The sequence below is a fragment of the Bactrocera latifrons genome, unplaced genomic scaffold (assembly GCF_001853355.1).
Source record: "Bactrocera latifrons isolate USDA-ARS-PBARC rearing strain unplaced genomic scaffold, ASM185335v1 scaffold_34, whole genome shotgun sequence".
Lineage (NCBI taxonomy): Eukaryota > Metazoa > Arthropoda > Insecta > Diptera > Tephritidae > Bactrocera > Bactrocera latifrons.
This window is the reverse complement of record NW_017536979.1, coordinates 1684024-1702839: the sequence shown is the minus strand read 5'-3', so window position 1 is coordinate 1702839 and position 18816 is coordinate 1684024. Positions and strand designations below refer to the sequence as shown.

The window sequence follows — 18816 nt, the reverse complement described above, 5'->3', positions numbered from 1 at the left end:
TTTAATTCTGCATTGATAATTATTGTATGAAATATTTGTAWTAAAGGAATATACATATATAGTTGTACATGAATACATTTATAAATGAGTAACAACATGTCAAGCCCTTCAATTATATGTAATATATTTATACGCACATTCATTTGATATGATTGTAATTAGCTAAAGTTACAGAGACTATCATTACTCTTCAATATCACATTRTAAACACTCACTATTACAAGGTGCTTCATTAAGAATGCCGCACATCGTTTTAAAATGATAACCGAGAAAACATAATTTTGTATATATATATATATATACATATATATATACATATATAAAATTCCACAATTGTATATATTTATACTCATATATTTTTTATATAAATAAATTTTTATTCTATCTAAGATTATGCTAGTATTGTGAAGAGCTTTATTATAACGAGCTTATCAACATTAAATGAAAATTAAAGAATTTTGATGAATATACTTATACTTATCACCAAATTTCCAATGTCAATACGTGAACTTTCCCTCTGGATTTTCGCAGTTGAATCTTTTTTTCATTAGGGCACCTTTTAAATTTAATCATTGTSGAGTTTTTTGGTTCTTAAAAAGGTAAATTGATTTGAATTGTAATTGTATCAAATAGATATGCTTACCTTACTAACCAGTATAGGTCCCATATGAACTGGCATCGAATTGGTTGTGAAAAGTACTTACCTGTGCTAGCTTTGTGATACTTCTCTTACCACTGAATGGTTTGTGCTGGCTGTATAGCCTACTTTTAGGCGTAACCGCGCTAATGTGGGAATGATGTGATATTTACATACATAGGCGGTTCTTTTGTATGGCTATTGCATCAATATGTTACTCATTTTTAACAAAATTTCTTTYAGAAATTTACAAATGTTGTATAATTTATTTTATGATCATGGATAGAATGTAGGTATGAAACTAGTTTAAGATTTAGACGAAGATTAGATAAATGCCTCACTTAGGCCTAGCATATTGATAAATTTCAACATACTGTTAGGTACTATTTAGGCGATGTGGTCCCTATTTGGAAACATGGATTCAAGGGTCTTTATACTGCGTCTTCAGAGTGCTGTGCAGGCAATTAGCGAGTGTTCTGGAGTTTCAGGTTCCTGAAGGTAGTCCCATATTATACAAGAGCTTCTTGAGCTTACAGTGGACAGTGTAAAATGCGGCAACTCTTGGGAGGTTGATTACATATTTAAACCCACTGAGATTATAGCCACCCCCTATTGTGGTTTCAGTGGTTTTGTATGTGTGCTTTTCTGGTACGCAGTGGTCTCGATCCATCTGCGCACCGGTGCTGCCACATTTATTTTCTTCAGTCTTCTTGCTACGCTTCCGTGGGACGTGTTGTCAAAAGCACCTTTGATCTAGGAATACGCGTGATATTATTTCTCGTTCTTCCAGCGAACTATGCATGTCCAAGTCTAGCTTGTACAGTACAGTAATAGTTGATCAGTGTGCTCTTTAAGCATATTGGCTCGCATGCAGAGGTGTAGTTTTTAGTGCCTTCGATCATTTTTCATAATTCACGATTTTTTCTATACTTATTAGTATGGAGGAAGTTAGACTAATTAGCCCAAAGGATTTTGCTAGTGAATATTTCTTCATTTCTACTATGGGTATAAAGATCACCTTCAAGGTACAGGTATCCACGCCACTRCAGGACTATCTACCATCAGCCGAACTAGGTGTGGCAGTAGAACCTGCTCTGCCTGTTATTAAAGTGCTGGAAAGATACCGTCCGCTCCCGGAGATTTGAAATTCGCGAACTAGGCCATAGTCCACTTGATTGAGTTCGCAGTAAAATGGAAAGAAATGGCATGTGTTCGATTATAGGTAAACACCCGCAAGTAGAAGTGCCGTAGCTCTTTCTTCCGCTGCCTCAGTCTTGTGCAGCCCAGCTGCTTCTTGTGTAGAGGTAACATTTTCACATAAGTTAATAACATTTTTGCCGACSTAATCTCCTTATTTTAGGAGATTATGACTCATTTATATTCAGGTCCCCGTGGGTTTCRCTTTATTAAAGAGCTTTCGTTCCTCTTTGTTAAGATCTGAGAGTTTCCTGGACCACCAAGAATAGTTGCGCCTGTTAGTGACCGTCTTTAGGGGCTGCTGCAGTGGTCCGCATCTATGATGGACTCGATTAATTTAATCTATATTTGAAATAAATATATAAGTAATCATGATGATGAGCATTATTCATTACATTAAACGTTATTCTACAGTAAAAAAATAGTTCGAAATTTACTTAGGCCATAATATCACAACAAACAATAACTTCTTTTTCGACTCAGATGAAATACTTATCATAATATGTATAAATAGCCACTTGTTCKCGGCTATGTGTTTGCGTACATATAATTCTTACGAGATAGCGAAATTGACGAAAGAAGTACATCAAGATTAAATTTAAAAGACTAAAACATCGGTGTGTAAAATATTGTTMGATGGCTATAAATTTGTACGATACGAAAGCGATCCCCTAAAATTACATTTAGCAAATACTTTAGATATTACTGTAAAGTCAAATTGTTTTCAATATGGTCTAATGTACGAGTCTTCTTGCATTTATTTCACKAGTCGCAAGATGCCTGGTTAGTTCGTTATCCTCAGCAAGTTTCGATTTTCTCTGGTCCTTCTTCACTGACRTCCTTTCCGATCTCAAAGCTGAGACACATGGGAACTCACCCCTTCAAACGACCAGATGWTTTGGCGGGAATAGAAATAAATAGAAAAAAATAAATCATGGTAGTTTTCTATGTTTCGTGTCTACTTTACGGTGAGTGATCWTATATGTTTACTTAGCAATCTCAAYATTCMTATTGCCGTCGTTTTAATCTTTTACATACAAGCATTTTTCATTCAAAAGTTCATAGCTTAATTCGCGCCCACAGCAGCTAAGTTCGTTTCGATGTTTTCCACTACTTAATTGTGTGCAAAAGGGGCTCGGCTATGACAAATCGTTATCGTTGTTTACAACAAGTCGGCTGAAGTAAAGGTACTGCGAGTGTATGGGTATATGGAATGCTTCTGTGCAGAAATAAATTTTGCAATGCAACATTTGAACGAGTAAATACATAAATATACRCATATGAGCATTTATCGCTGCAATAATTCAATGCTGTGTTATGTGTAATGAATGTTGCTTGTGCGAGAGTGCAAATTTTTCTCGAAGACATACGCTGTTGTAATGCTACCACTATGTCAGAATAAACAACGCACATACTTATTTACTCATTCACATACACATGTATGTGCGCTGAACATTTATTGTTCCAATTAGCATTTTTTATTTACAACTCATTTGTTATTTGCGAATCTGACGCAGCTTTACAGACCGGCTTGGCTGAGTTCTTGATTAGGTTTGTTAATTTAATTTTTCAAATATTATTAAGAATTACTATGAGTGAAACACACACATTTACATGTGTGTGGACATGTGCGCTGCACCATGACAAACGCCTTGTCTTTTATATCGTTTGTAAATTCCTTTCCTGCCAGAGGTGTTAATCAATTTATCATATTTACATCATCATTTTTATTAGCAGCGTTTATAGCTATTAATACATCAATTAATAATTGTTGTCACTTATTTATTTACATATAAATTACAAATAATCGCAGCGGAGTGCTGCATGGCATTTGCATTTTGTATGTATGCAAGGGCTGGCGGTTGTGGAACCGTCTCCTGCACTTGCTTGATAGCACGTTCATCATACGCCGGGGTGTGTTCTCTGAAATACATAGAAATTCAAAAGCAGCTATTTATTATTGTTGTCCCCTAACTTTACTAATATTTCAACCATCCTAAATAGTATGTGGTCAGAAATCAAATTCAAAATTTTATCACAATTTCTAAATGCTCTTTTGCAGACAGGCTATACTATTTATGTATTGTCCTTTCCGTTTCAAAAAGTACTCTATATTCTTTTAGAACATACAGTAGTATTATAAAACATCCTCACTCCCCGCTGCATTCAAAAGCCACGCTGATCGCAGCAGGTGGCGTGAATTTGGTAATATGCAGACTAGTAACTGTTCAGATGGTTATTGAGCTTAAGAGGAAAACTTGGCCATTTATCTCGCTTTTCGCTGTTAATAGTTTTTAGAATTTGCTTACTTTAAACGACTTAATGAACTGAAATTAGTCCACCATTAATGATAATAAATAATATCCATACACAACGCCGCGAAAACGTATGTATTTAATTACAACAAGTGTTAAAGGCATTGCTAATTAGACTTTGCTTTAGTTTGGTCGTTCTACATTTTCATTCGTTGCTAATTAATTGCCTGACAGTTTAATGAGGTAGCACCCATCGATAATTTTATGAAAATAATTGCATTGACTTTTTAAATTACGGTGCCTCGTGGTTCGTATACTTTAACAGAGCGGAATCAAGGTAGAAATTCTTAAAGTACTCAAAATGTCGAATACATTGACCTTTGGACCACTAGTAGGCTTTAATTATATCCTGAATAGGGCAAGTTTACCACGAAGTTTGTAATACCCAGACAAAGTATATACATATATATACATAAGTGATCAGTATGTTGAGCTGAGTCGATTTAGTCATGTTCGTCTGTTTGTCTGTCCGTTTGTATATATACGAACTAGTCCGTCAGTTTTTAAGATATTGTTATGGAATTTTGCAAAAGTCATTTTCTCTTAAAGAAGCTGCTCATCTGTAGGAACTGCCGATATCGGATCACAATAACATATAGATGCCACACAAAATCGGAATCATGTTCTTGTATTAAAAACTTCCACATTTGACAATGTAACTTCACAAAAGTTGGCGCAGGTTATTTTCTAAGATAACAATGGAATATACGAAGAAATTGTTCAAATCGGCTTACTATAGCATATAGCTGCAATAAATGAACGATCGGAATCTAGTGCTTGCACAGGAAACTTCCTCATTTTACGATATATCTTCACGAAATTTGGTATGTGTTATTGTTTATAAAAGTAATATAATATCAGAAGATATTGTTCAGATCCGCTCACTATAGCATATATGTAGCTGCCATACAAACCGAACGATCGTTTCGTTTAGTATGCAGCATTTCCATAGAATTTATTGACTTTATATCATACAATAGTACGTAATGCACTGTAACGGTATTGAAATGGAGAAAAATTTCCACTATCCTCTCCTAGCTCCCATATGCTGAATATGAACATTTCCGTTAGCCTAAGTATATATTTCGGATATTAAAAAAGATATATCAATAAAACTGGATAGTTTTGTGACTAGAAGAAATTTGCTAATCGATAATATATTTACAGACCCTTTATTCGAATATATGTATGTAATTCTGAAAAGTGGGAAGAAACATAGAAGTAGAACACAGAAAAATGACGCTGTTATTACTCATCCACTTATATGTGCAACTATTTTACTAGAACACAATTTGTGGCATGGAATTCTCAACACTCGTAAATTCATTGCAGTCTCTGGCTTGTGGACTAGCAAATGAGTGAATAAATTAATTTTGCACATAAATTGACATTTTTATCTTAAAATGCCATTTAACTAAACACGGCTTGTGGAAAATAATGACAACGCGCAAAAATTATTACCATTAAGTACAATCACCAGTGTTGATTGCGCAGAGTATCTCACTTTGGCAATGGCTTCGTTAACGCTGATGCTGAGACAGAAAAGTGGAGTACGTAGTGAAAATATAAAAAATGTACGCAAATATATATAAATGTATTCAAACCAAACAGAACCATAGGATTGAGATAAAAAATTAAATGACATACAATAAAAGTTATTATCGCAAATATTGACATTGTCACACCTTGTTTACACTCTCGTACGACTTAGACCACAAGCTCACATACACACGCGCACATGCACAAGTCGAAGAACGTAGTAGCTGAGCGCTTTGCTTAATTGATGGCAACCAGCTTGGCGGCSGTTCACTCACCTCCTACTCCCCCTACTCCACTACCGCGAATTTGAAGTTTGCTCGCTGCTGCTGCTGTTTACGCGATCGGGAACCTCCCTCACTTTCGCAAGCCCCGAAGCGTGAAGCGGTGCTCTCGCTAAGCCAATCATAATCTTGACACTGCAAATTTGTCAATACAGCGCACAAAAGCTTTGTTCAGTATGCAGAGTATATTGAAGGTAACATTGTATTCAGCTGTTGACAATAGCGCTGATTACTTGCCAGTAGTGTGATTGTTAGCGGCTAAAAATCAGCAAATGGAAACATTTTTAAACTTTGGTGTTTTAACATTTAAGCAGAGAGAACTTCTAGCAAATTCCAAACTAAGTTATATCCAATCAATACCATGTGTACACCGATAGGCTATTTCTGATAGAATTTATCGTCGCTGCTGATCAAAATCAAATTCAGGCTTATTTGTCACAATTCAAAATGGAACTTTTAGTTAAAAATTTGAAGAAAATTTTTCTGAAAACTAGTTTAAAATCCTTTGTTCAAATAGTTAGATAATGTTATTTCAAATATGTGTACACAATTCGAACTAAGTCGACCCATAACTTGTCGAGAAATCGTGTCCACCGACTTCAAATACACAGTTTCGAGAAATACGCTTTTAAAGGCTGCGCACTTGGCGTAGCTAGTCTCGAGCGCACACGTTCTCACAGCTGTATCTCCGAACTCGAATCAACTTGAAAATTTAGAACAATATTCTAGAGATCTTGTAGATTTTAATAGGATAAACAAAAAAATCGATTTTCAAACTCACTTAACCTCTTAATGAAAAACTAGCGAACCTAAAAAACCCGTTATTATTCATGGAAGGGACGCAAAAATATAAAACGAAACTTCGCTCACTAAAAACTGTAGAAAATCGAATATAAGTCATAATATGACTCTAAAAATTGGAAATTGACACGCATTTTTGAACAATGTGTTAATGTATGGCACTGGATAAAGATAGGATTAGTCCAACGAGTTAGAAAAAAGTCAGTATTTGTGGATTTTTAGCATCGTTATTTTTTTATATTTTATTTCATAATTTTTGTGATTTTATAATATAACTCATTTTGTTTGATTTAATTTTTTTAAATTGTTTTTTTTTTTTTAATTGTTTCAGAAATATACAATTATTTCATTATGCTACTGTGTGTAAAGTATGTATAGGCATTTTGTAAATAAATAATATGTGGAGTTAATAATTGACACAACAGTTGTGCAATGTTCTCAAATTATAATACAATAGTAGAAAGGTACATATTATACATAATTACATATGTACATATGCACAATTTCTTTAGCTTGRTGCTAATACGTATGTCAGTATGTATGTAGGCAAATGTGTATGCAAGTGGTTTGCACAAACAAAACTTAACAATCCACATGCTTTATGATTTTTGATGTTTCTTGTAAACGTCTTTAACCGATAAGCACCAATTTTATTTTTGATAATTTTGCTTACTTTTTATTTTTAATTTTACAATTTTACAAATCAATATAAAACATTTGAATACAATTTTAAAAGCTAAATTTTTTGTGCGTTGTTTTGGTGGTTTTCTTATTATTATAATTGCTATGAATGAATATAGCGCTTTTGAAATGAAAGCGTTTATCCGACGCAACGTTCCAAAGAGTTGAATGAACATTTTCTTCTAACTTTACCGAATGTAAAGCAAGGAAAATATTCACTCAGCGTAAAAATTTATCCTGTTTTCAAATATTTTTGTTTTAGTTTTTATAATTTATATTTTTAAGTATGCTTGCAATTGTGTTTATGATACAAAAGAGTTAAACAGAACTAAAAATAAAGTCACTATTAGCTAAGGCAAAACAACTAAAACTATAACTAAATTTAATTGTTTTTCCTAAAAAAATTCTCAAAAATAATAGAACTAAACTCGAATTCGTTTAAATTAGAAATATAGTTAATAAGAAATAAAAATGTACAATTATGGTAATAATAATAATAAAATATTAATACAGTTATGTGGTGAAAATGCGCAAATGGTCAGTTGTTGTACGAGTAAATATAATAATATTAATGAATGAGTATACATATGTATGTTTTTCATGTTTGGGGGTGTGTATGTTTGAGTGCGCATATATGTATGTATATTAAGTAATGTTGTATGCCTTTTGTGTGCGGTGTGCCTGCATTGGTGCGATTAAGCTTCTATATCAAATGTGTTGGACACACAAGTCATTCTTCCAAAYATAGGTATGCATATGTGTATAATTTTAGGCAAGTCCCATTACAGTTATTAAATGCATCTATCAAGCTGCTCCTGCATAGTTTCCAAGCTGGCGAAATTTCCAGCGCCCGCGCATTGAAAAATACTAAAGTGTGTTTCTAAAATAATTATTTTAGTGTCAAACATTTCAAAGCGCTATCAGTGCCTGGTAGACATTCTATAAACGGTAATACTTACACATATGCATACAAATATATGTTAGATAAAATGTGCCTTCGCAACAGTGTAATTACTATTAGTATTTTATGAATATAAAAACAAATATGTACGAGTATGTATATATAACTTTTTTTTGTAATATTTTTAAAAGTTCTTTTACTTATTCTATGCCATTCAGTCAATCAGTCGAAACGTTTGGGATGTGTTTCTCATTCTTGCACTGTGTCTTTCTCTCTCTATGCCGCCGCCGATCTCTGACTCTCAGTCTACAGCCAACATTGTGCTTAAAATCTTCAATCGGTATTCGATCCGACATTCATAAACTACTTGAAAAGAATTTCGCTTGCAATTCAGAGCTTTTTTAAGATTTTTTTTATGGTCTTTGGAAGAGTGCTTTGAAAAGCTATATATTCTGAATACAATTTTTTTTTACTGAAATCCTACATTTGCTAGAATCCTAAAGCAACTGCACTGGTATTCCTTAGGTATTTTTTATTCTGTACTTTGTAATGGCAGCCGCTACTGGATCGTTGAACTATCTTACTTCTGCTTCTACAACTTCTGCACTACACTTTAGTTTCTACGTCTGATTCTACTTCCATTTGCGTTAACATTTCCATATTTACTGCTGGATTATGATGGTTAAATTTTGCTTTAATCGGGATAATACATTAATTATGTCACTCTTTCTTTTCTTTCTTTTGTTATAAATATTCTTGTTGTTTTTGCTAACCGCCTAGAGGGTAAATCTTCGTTCACCCTCGGATAACCTTGCTTCAGTGCTGCTTTCAAATATGTTCATCGCTTCGTCTTATTCAGTTTCAGTTCTGGTTTAAAAAAGTCACAAAAAACTTGTATTTTCTTCAGAAGAAAACAGCGATTTTGTTTTCCTTTTTACAATGTTATTCGCGCGATTATATAAATATATGTAGGTATTTGTAAATGGTTTCGATTTGAACGCAGCGCTCAGCTGCTATGACCGTTGCTGCCGCTTCGGTTTAAATTTGTTTGCTGCTGCAATCGCTTTGACTGTTGTTGCTGTCGTTCGTCGACGGTGCCAGGTCGATCCTGATGCGCGCGTCGATGGTGGCGGCGTGAGCGTCGACACTGCGTCGAGCAGCACTCGTCAATGGCCGACTCGTTTGCATTCGCACTGCCGGCACCGGGTTTCTCATAGAATTTCCGCTTGGCTGAGATACGGGTCTGCTGGCAGGTAGAGCGTGAGCAACGCTTGCGATCACAATTCACCTTTGAATCCTTTAAGAGAGTAGAATGATTCGTTTTTCAATAAATTGTCTTAAATATGTAGGGTATGAGCACACTTACCTTGCATCGACATTTGATACATTTTTGTTCGCCATGTGATGCTAGAATCGGGTGCCACTCCTGTCCATTCTCGTAAACCTTATTTAACACTTTACAGCCACCTTGGCTGAGGATCTCTTCAGTGGATATTGTCTTATGTGACCCCTGATCCTGCAGTACGTTTGGATTAGAAGGACCGGCTTTGTCACCTCGTGAAGATTTGCTTTCAGGGCATACTTTGCAACAGGCTTTTTTGTCCGGACGGTAGGCGACCTTCTCAGAGCAGGGTAATGGTGGACAGACCATGCGTGGACAACGCACTTCCAGTGTTAATGCATCACAGGTACAGGTGGTGCAGGTGTCGAAGCCGTTTGGTGGTAAAAACGGATGCCAAATGGCACCGGCCAAGTGAAATTGGTCACCTAAACGGCAGCCCCTTACATTCTGCTCSGCAACGCTTTCCGTCTCAATAGCAATACTCTGCGGAAGACACATGGAACAACATTCGCCGTCACGTCGTACAAGCTCTTCGTTGGGTTTGCATTGTATGGTGGGACATTTGATCGGCTCACATGTGGGTTGGCCATGTTGGCAGGCGCACATCTGGCAAACATCATTTGCATTACGCCATTGTTCAGACTCATCATAAAACCGGCCTGAATGGAAGCATTTTGCATCTGCGGCAATAAGATTACTGTCACTATGGTCACCAGGTACATTTGGCACATTGTTATCCGTATGAATGGGAAAACAATGGGATGGCACTTTTGTGGATTTCAATTTGCCGCGTAAAAGTGGCCTACTACTTTCCTTTGTGTGTATTTCCAAGTAGCATACGCTGTTTTCCAATTTGACTAGTTCGTTGGAAGGCATGCCGAGCACGTAACCCTCCATGTAGGAACCAGAGAATTCCTCTAGTAATTTTCGTGTTACCGGTGCACCTATAGCTTCAATTGGCTTTTCTTCGAGGTATATTTGCAAATCCTGCGAAWTCGATTGAAAACCATTTACCGTTATCTCATAGTGTAAGTTACATTCATTATCGATGGCCAACCAAGCCATACCCATGGCGTGCGTTGGTGCAGTCGTGGCATTCTCTACTCGTTTCAATAGAATAGGTTCAGCGGAATCTCGGGCATCTGCAATGGGGCGGGGTACAAAATGGCCGCGTATGAGACTTGGTTCATTCTCAATAGCTATGTTGACTCCTAAGTCACCCTCATACAATGATTCCAGTGCTTTTGGGCCTAATTTGTCGATCGTGCCAATAGCTTGGTTGAAATTGAATGTTGGTGTAAGGTTTTCTAGCATGGTCTTGCGTTTGCCGAGATCTTCCATCAAATTAATTTCGGGTCTATCCTTTGTGCTAATGTTATCTGTTTCGATGTTATATGAAAGAGATCCATCAGTGTTTAGAAATACCCATGCTAAGCCGCTGCTCTTTGTTTTCGATTCTACATTGTGTGGGGTGAGTAAAGTCTGGAAGAGCTCGCAAGTAGTACGTGTGATAATGGACCCTTGTATGCGTAAATGAGGGTTTTTCTTCGATTCTATTGTGAGCAATAATTTACCACGTGACATTAAACGCAACATCGGTATGGATATTGGCGAAGATATTTCCAATACATTAATCTCAGCCGAAGGTTTACGTACTTTTTGAAGTTCGTCTAAAACGATTTCTTTACGATCCGGTGATTCGACTCGTATATTAATGGGGGAATCCAAATATTCATCGGAGCTAAAGACACCATTGAAGACAAGCGTTAAATGTACGGAGGCGGCCGCGCCACTGGTCGTGGACACAATAGCTGTGCCACCAGCCCCATTCATTAGTGTTGCTTTCGTACCTGGTGCGGGTTCCAGCAATGAGCTGAACATTTCCTTCTGTAAGGCGGTGTACAACCCGATCTTTCCACCTAGAGCGAGATCAATCTGATCTTTTCTGCCCCATAGCAAAACAACGTGTAGCCGTTCATCACGCAGGAGTCGCTTGTAATCACGCGGAACACGACGCCATACTCCGCAAATCTTACCAGTGGCATTTTGATACACGCTTTGCATATCAGAAAGAGGCGYCTGCAGTTGATGCTCTTCGAGAATGGTGCCGGCGTCGTTAACAAATTGTATGGTTCGTGGGCGATTATTTTTCGATGAGGTGTAGAAGGAGTAATACAGATTCTTCTTGTGGAACAAGAAGCGACCAGTGGCAACAATATTTTGTGGATTATAAGTGCTTGTCGCATACATGGCCTTCATTTCTTCTCCTTTTAGGAAATGTGATGTTCTGCCGGTGAGTAGAGCAGCGAAATCTGTTGGAAATAAAGAATTTTTTCGAGAATGTTGAATAATACTCGACTGGATTGGGGTAAACACTTACGCTTCATGTTGCGCTCCTCCTCTTCAATGTTTACCGGAGCAGGTACATCCAAAGACACGTCCGTATCTGCAAAGAAAATCGAAGAAAATAATATGAATATGAAACAAACAAAATTCCTCAGGCATTAAGAGATTAGACAAATTATGAAACTGTCAGCAGTTAAATGGAATTGGGATTGTATGGAAGTAGAAACCTTAAAATTTGCAAAGCGAATTCAAAAGKCATCACAAACCAAGTAAAAAGGATAATTTATGTATGAATGGCAAAACGTATAAATAATGTTTCGAGTATTGTGGTATTGTGCGTCTGGTGGGCAGTGCGCCTGCGTGCCAATAGTAGACGGGTGTTTGCTTATGTATGTGTTTGTGATCATTTTGAAAATTRAAGCGATCATAAACCCTTGTCACGTTCGATGCTTAAGCCCAATATTTATCACACAGATAGGGCGCGGGTATTTTGAAAGGGATTTGCGTATGTCTTCATATGTGAGTGTCCGCACACCGACACGTATGCACAATCCGTAAATAGTCGCTACCATAGGAATTTGGAGGAACAATTGGATGAAGAGTTGTGTAGAGCGATCGTGTTGCATGCATTTGCTGCAGGTGAGGAGACGTAGGAGGCGGAAATAGCAGATCTCTCAAATCTTCGAGTTAAGAAGATTTTAAATCGTTTCTGATAATAAACAATAGCACAGCGATCAACGAAGACACCTATGTAACATATACAAAAGCAGACATTCGGGCATTGCGGACAAAAGCCGATTTGTGGGCATTAAAGGTTACCAACTGGCCCATTGTTGAAGCGAGAAACTATTTGCTTATTGCATGTTCGACACGGATTTGTACAAATGTACTATATGTATGTATGCACAAAGAGATCTACTGCATAAATAGCTGAAAGCATTTAGGAAGACTGTAGACATTCTTCCAATTGCCGTCTTGTTCCCTCTTCGCCGGCTGACCTCAATGAAAGGAAGGAAGCCCATAGCTCGCAACGGCAGGTAAACAAGTGGAGGAAATTAGTGCGGTTATTGTGTGTAATTTGGTGCGCAACGTGACGCCCAGCGGCTTCCAAAAGCAATGAAATAGCAGGAAAYCGCCGTCGAGGCTTCAGCCGAAGCGGGAAATACTTGAATGAGCACAGCGTAGACTCAATGATGTGGCATTGCTGTGCGAAGAATAACCAAAATTACAACAATAATATCAACAACAACTGCGGCATTAACCAAATTCCATACACACGATTACTTGCACGTCGCTTTGTCTGCCATTGCGTCTGCCACACCGGCTGGATGTTGGCCCGTTTGCCTCGAGACGTGTTTCGGTGCTGGATGAATTGCAGTGATAGGCAAATAGCTGATCGTGCCGCACACTTAGCACCCGTACTCGTACCCGTACACTTAGGAGTTAAAATATGTAGCATTGAGAATGGCCTGTACATTGGTTTTGGGCTGAACACTGTGGAGCTTATCGCTGATTGCAAATCACGCCGCCAAACAATATCCACGCTGGTAACTGCGTACCGAAATTCTTGCCATTAGCGCAAGAGGTCCTTCAGGTCGGTAGCCTACTGAATGGTTTGACTGGCTGTCTAGTTGAGAGATTGTCTGACGGTGAGTATAGAGGACGTACTTAGCGACGGGCCGTTAACGAACGAGCATTCTCCAATCACCTTTTATTATTCGATACCATAGCATAGCTTGGTGCATTTGTAACGCTTATTTTGGTCTTGTGCTTTGCGTGCAATTGTTATTGTTGTTTATTTGACAGCAAGGTATCAGACATATGACGATTCGAATTCGACGCGGGTAATTTGTGATCRCTCGCGTCGATACGACAATGAGCTGAGCTGAGTTCAGCTGAGAACGGTATTTCAGTGGGTGCCGAAAAGCAACTAGTCGACTTCGCCACAACACAGATACTGGCAAAGCAAAGCGGTATATGCTGCTATCGTGGTTGCCCATGCTGAAGTRGTCAATATGTAGCAGTACTTATGTATGGTTTGCGAATGCTTAAATGCCTTGTGAAGCAAAAATTTTACCAACGACCAATTTTTATGCACTCCATTGACGTTACTGGGCGCGCGATCTTAAACGTCTGATTAAGCGCGCAGCCTTGCGACCCGCAAGCGACAGCCGTGATTGGACAGCCGCGCCAGCAACCTTGTCGGTGGCTCCAGCTATGTGCATGTCGCTTATCGGCTATGCTGTCCCCGGCAATGACTCTGTCCCTCCCTATGTTACCTGCGTTTAAATTGTCGATTCTGAGGAATTCTTTCGTCGGCCTTTTTTTATTTTTTTTGCTTTGCTTATTTTAAGCGGATCTGCTGCCGATGGCCGTTCAGTGCATTGTTATAACTATACGATATGCTGTTTGTAGATTTGTAGTCGACAGTGGTAATGAAGGGCGACAAATCCTTGTATAGCATTTTATTGAACGTGTTGAACGTTGAACAGGAAGGAATACCCATTGAGTTTTTGTTTGATCCTACACTTAATTCTTCGTTACTCGTTCTCCATTCTTAAATCTTTAACTTTATTATTTTTTGTTTTTGTGTTGTTTTTTTTTTGCATGGTGCAGCACTGCTTGTTGTTATATCCCTTTATAGGTAGGCATACATCTTACATTGGACTGCAATCTTTTTTGATTCACATTTTTCGGGTCTTGCTGCGCTCGTCGGTGTTTATGGTCCGATGCGTGTTCATGTTTTTATTTTTATTGTTGTGCTGGCTTTTGCAGTTCCACCGGTCGCAGTTAACAGCACTCTGCTCCGCAACAACTTTGATCTTATCATTTGATCTTAATACCTTTTTCTTCTGAATTTGACAGGCCGACGGTGGACAGCGGCACACAGACAGGCAGAACGGCAAACCTACTTTCGGCGCTGGGTAGTGCAGCACGTTGGTGCGGTTGATTATGGTGRTAAGGTGTTGCTTATTTGTGTAGTGTGGATGGCGCTACCGCCACAACAGCAGTTTAGCCAACCCGACAAGAACGCGGGCAACTCAACGCGTCAAACCAACAATCCGGCGCATTCACGACTTTTTTGATGGGATCAAAGACATTCCTGTGGTCGTGTCAAAGCCGGTGTCATTGCGAGTGTTGCTGTCACTGGTCATATAACTACCGCCGGTGTGAATATTTCTTGCGTCATTTTTTCCACTTTTCGAATTTGTGTTCTACTCTGCGCTGTCTGGCTGTTGCTAAGCTATTTCCCTGTGAATGTGTACCTATTTTTTTCTCAATGGATTTTCGGACTTTTGTTGTTCGCCTTAAGAATAATTTTAATGAAGTTTTTTATGCCAAAATATTAATGAAGCGCTGGTAGATCTTTAAGTCCCCTGGCAGCTCGCAGGTATTCTAACACGTTTTTGAATATCGCTGAGCGCAATAAGACCAATTCCTTTGAGGTTGAGAAATTTACTTTAGTTTAGTGTTTTATTGGGAACACGCACTGTCCTACACCCATGTGATCGCATTTTTATGCGTTTGCATTAATATACTGTGGCATAGAATGCCGTAAGGGTATACATTTATAAAGAAGCAAATTAAATTAATGCAAAGATTCTCACTGAATATCGCTGATTGGTGACAGGTCAGTGATTCAGAGCAGCGCTCCAGGTAGTTGGAACTACAGGCCTAGTTTATGACTTCCTCAAAACGATTCGTTTCATGCTGCCGCAATTTATTGGATTCCAAATGTTTTTGAAACTATTTAGTATATTTCAGTTGCTTGTCTATACTCCATGTGGGTTCAATTTTCGTTCGACTGAAGCCACTGGCTTCACTATCTGGATTTCAAATGTACTTCTTATCTTACATTAGCTATGCCATTAGTATGCGTATCGGTRCGTGTTTATGTGTCTTTTTGTGTCGGCTTCATAGTTTGACGTTTTTTTATTGTTGGACGTGGCGCTCACTGATCGAGCGATCAGATAGTTCAGTTAAAATTTATGTAGTCCATAAGTGTTGCTCACATCAACGCCAAAAGGAATCCGTGAACTCGATCTTAGCAAATGTATTTTTATACGTCGSTGCCGGCAAACATATCTCATATGCTCGCTCCATTTTCGATCAGTTAAGGTTTCGTTTTGGTCTCCACCACTCTCCACACTTGYGTTTCGTTTTATATCCTGATTTTATGATTATTATGGCCCTTGCTTTTGCAGAATTTCGATTTCTTATGTTTTGCATTGGACAGACTAGCATCTAAACATGTTCGTATATGTACTGTATGTATGCGCATGAATTGCCTTTTAAGTCCGATTTCCGCTTTAAATGCGGCACATAAAGTAAGCAACAAGAACTTTTCCGATGTTTGCAGGTTGCTGAGGGGCACAGTGTGTATATGGAAAAACTTTATCAAGGAGCTCTCCACGCTAATTATTAAATAAATCTGTAAACAGATTTCTACATCAAATTGGCTCGCTCTCAATTGGATGGAATGTTAAGGAAACTCGTCAATAAAATTTAACTTAAGGTGCTTCTAATRAAATATTGCCTTCTTTTAATTAAGGAAGATAAGAGGGTGAATGCCAGAAATCAATCATTAACCGTAATATTGCAAAACMACTGTTCATTCTTACAAGCAATTTATTTTGCGACAAAATTGAATTTATGCGAGACTATTTTGAGTGGAATTTATGGCAATTTGCCGCAAATCACTACCAGATGTTTACTATTATCTTGAATTTTGTAAAATGTAAGTACATTTAAGTATGATGTTGTATCATTTAATTATTTTGAAATTAATTTATTAAATATCTATTTACAATTCGATCACAGATAAATGATCAGCTGATTTATTGCAATATTACCACGGAGCRCTCATCTAACCCAATTTGCATTTTTGCCACTTTGGTAAATTAAATGTTATATGTTATATGTAAAAATCTTTTAAATAAAATTTTTACACAGGAAACCCCAGACTTGCTCCACTGCGVCTGCAATTACTGTTTCTGCTCTCTATCTTTATCCGATTTGATTGTCTCTTTATTGATTCTTCCTTTTTTGGTTAATTTTCATTGTATTTGTTGTTGTTGTTGTTATAGCATTTTTGCTTTTGTTGCTCTATGACTTTTTAGTGTTAATTTATCTACCAGTCGATCGAAAATTGTCTTACCGCCCGCTGAGCAGCGAACTTCTTCTTTATCGTTTCGATTATTTAAAACCAAAAACGAAAAGAAAAGAAAGGAAAAAACAACAAAAAGTACATCTGAAGACGGCCCAGTCACAACAGTGTCTTCCTTTTTCGTAGAACAGCTCAATGCGATGGACTGTTAGTCGGTCGTTGTTGTTGTTGCTGTTGTCTTGCGCAGTGTTAGCTTGGCTTGTTGGTTGGTTGGTTAGTTGGCTGGTAGGACATAATGTTAAACAGCTTATGGCAGCGTTCAGTTAAATGAGATAATTTAATAAGCGTTAAAATGCTCGAGTTATGTCATTATAAAAATACCATTAAACTGCATAAATTAACAATGAAACGTGAGCGACGGCGATAACAGCAGAAAGCAGTGACAATAATCTAAACAACAACAACACAACCGCAATGCAAGCATCGGTAATTGAAACAGCGCTTGGCGATGATGATTATAATGACTTTGAGTTGGGAAGCGTGCGTGTTTACGTGCATGTGTGCGTGTGTATGTGATCTTGGCACTCCGGCAGATTCTACGCCACTGCCGTTGATAAGGACGCTGATAAATGTGCGGATATGGCGCTGAAGTTGCAGGTAAAAGTGTTCAAAAATGGGTGCCCGCCAAAGCGTACACACACACACACACACACGTGCATTCACATATGCGCACAATTTGGCATCTATCGACTAACTAAAKAAGGAATTTTGAGGCTTCGTTGCCATCTTCCACTTTATATTTGGATGCTTTCATGTTTGTTGGTGTTGTATTAACCATCATGGCTGGCATTTCGATAAAGGCATAGACAGCGTTTAATTTTTGTGTATGTATGTTTGCATGACTATTTATTGTAATTCCATAGCGTTGTTTAGTAGGATGGAAATTTTTTTATTAATTTTTTTTTTCTTTTTAATGAGGATTTCGTCCTTTGCGTTCGGCCAATCTCGGCTCCCTTTCTTTYATTTTTTACTAAGCATTCCTTTTATATATCTGTGTTTCGTTTCCATGTTATATTGAAATGTTCGTGTAGAAGCCTTCGTATACCGTTCGCCCGTTCATTCCTTGGTTGCCTGTCAAACTCGCCCTGGCATTTCGCCGAAGCAGCAACATTCCTTCTAACCAAAAATGGGCGACTTTAACGAAGCAATTGTGTTGATGATGAAGCGTTAACGCAGTAGCGGCGGCTTCAACTACAATTATGGTAGTGGTAGCCGCCGTAGCAACGCCAGCGAATGAAGTGCATCGTACTTAATTATATTCAGAAGTAATGATAAAAATAAAACTAAAGCAAACAACAGCAAACAAACTATGGCACTAACTATTTATGTAAGCATGCACTTTTGTATATACATATGTATGTGTATTTGTGTAAGTTGTAGGCTAAGCATATGAAATTATTGAGTGATACTCCAACTTGCCGTATATGTGAGGTGCAATTGCGAGTGATGGACTTTAGCTGAATTTTCAAAGAATTAGCAAAAAAAAAAAAAACGTGATGTTAAAAAACGAAGATCAGCGCCGCTAATGCCACGCAGCCGCCACGCAGCCATCACGCTTGTTAAAAACAGGCTGTCGGTCCTACGACGCGGAAGATCCCAATAGCGAGTT

General features: G+C 37.9%; 1 protein-coding gene across 8 annotated transcripts in view; it reads right to left on the bottom strand.

The window, feature by feature from the left end:
• Window positions 1-8623: 8623 nt before the first annotated feature.
• Window positions 8624-18816, bottom strand: part of LOC108971407 (dorsal-ventral patterning protein Sog) — a 71262-nt gene continuing 61069 nt past the window's right edge. For all 8 annotated transcript variants that reach the window (XM_018937447.1, XM_018937450.1, XM_018937448.1 and 5 more), the window contains exons 5-7: window positions 12075-12140; window positions 9719-12006; window positions 8624-9649 (exon numbers count right to left, since the gene is read on the bottom strand). In XM_018937447.1, coding sequence (XP_018792992.1) covers window positions 9359-9649; window positions 9719-12006; window positions 12075-12140 — 2645 coding nt within the window. In that variant the 3' untranslated portion in view covers window positions 8624-9358. The remainder of the gene's footprint in view (window positions 9650-9718; window positions 12007-12074; window positions 12141-18816) is intronic.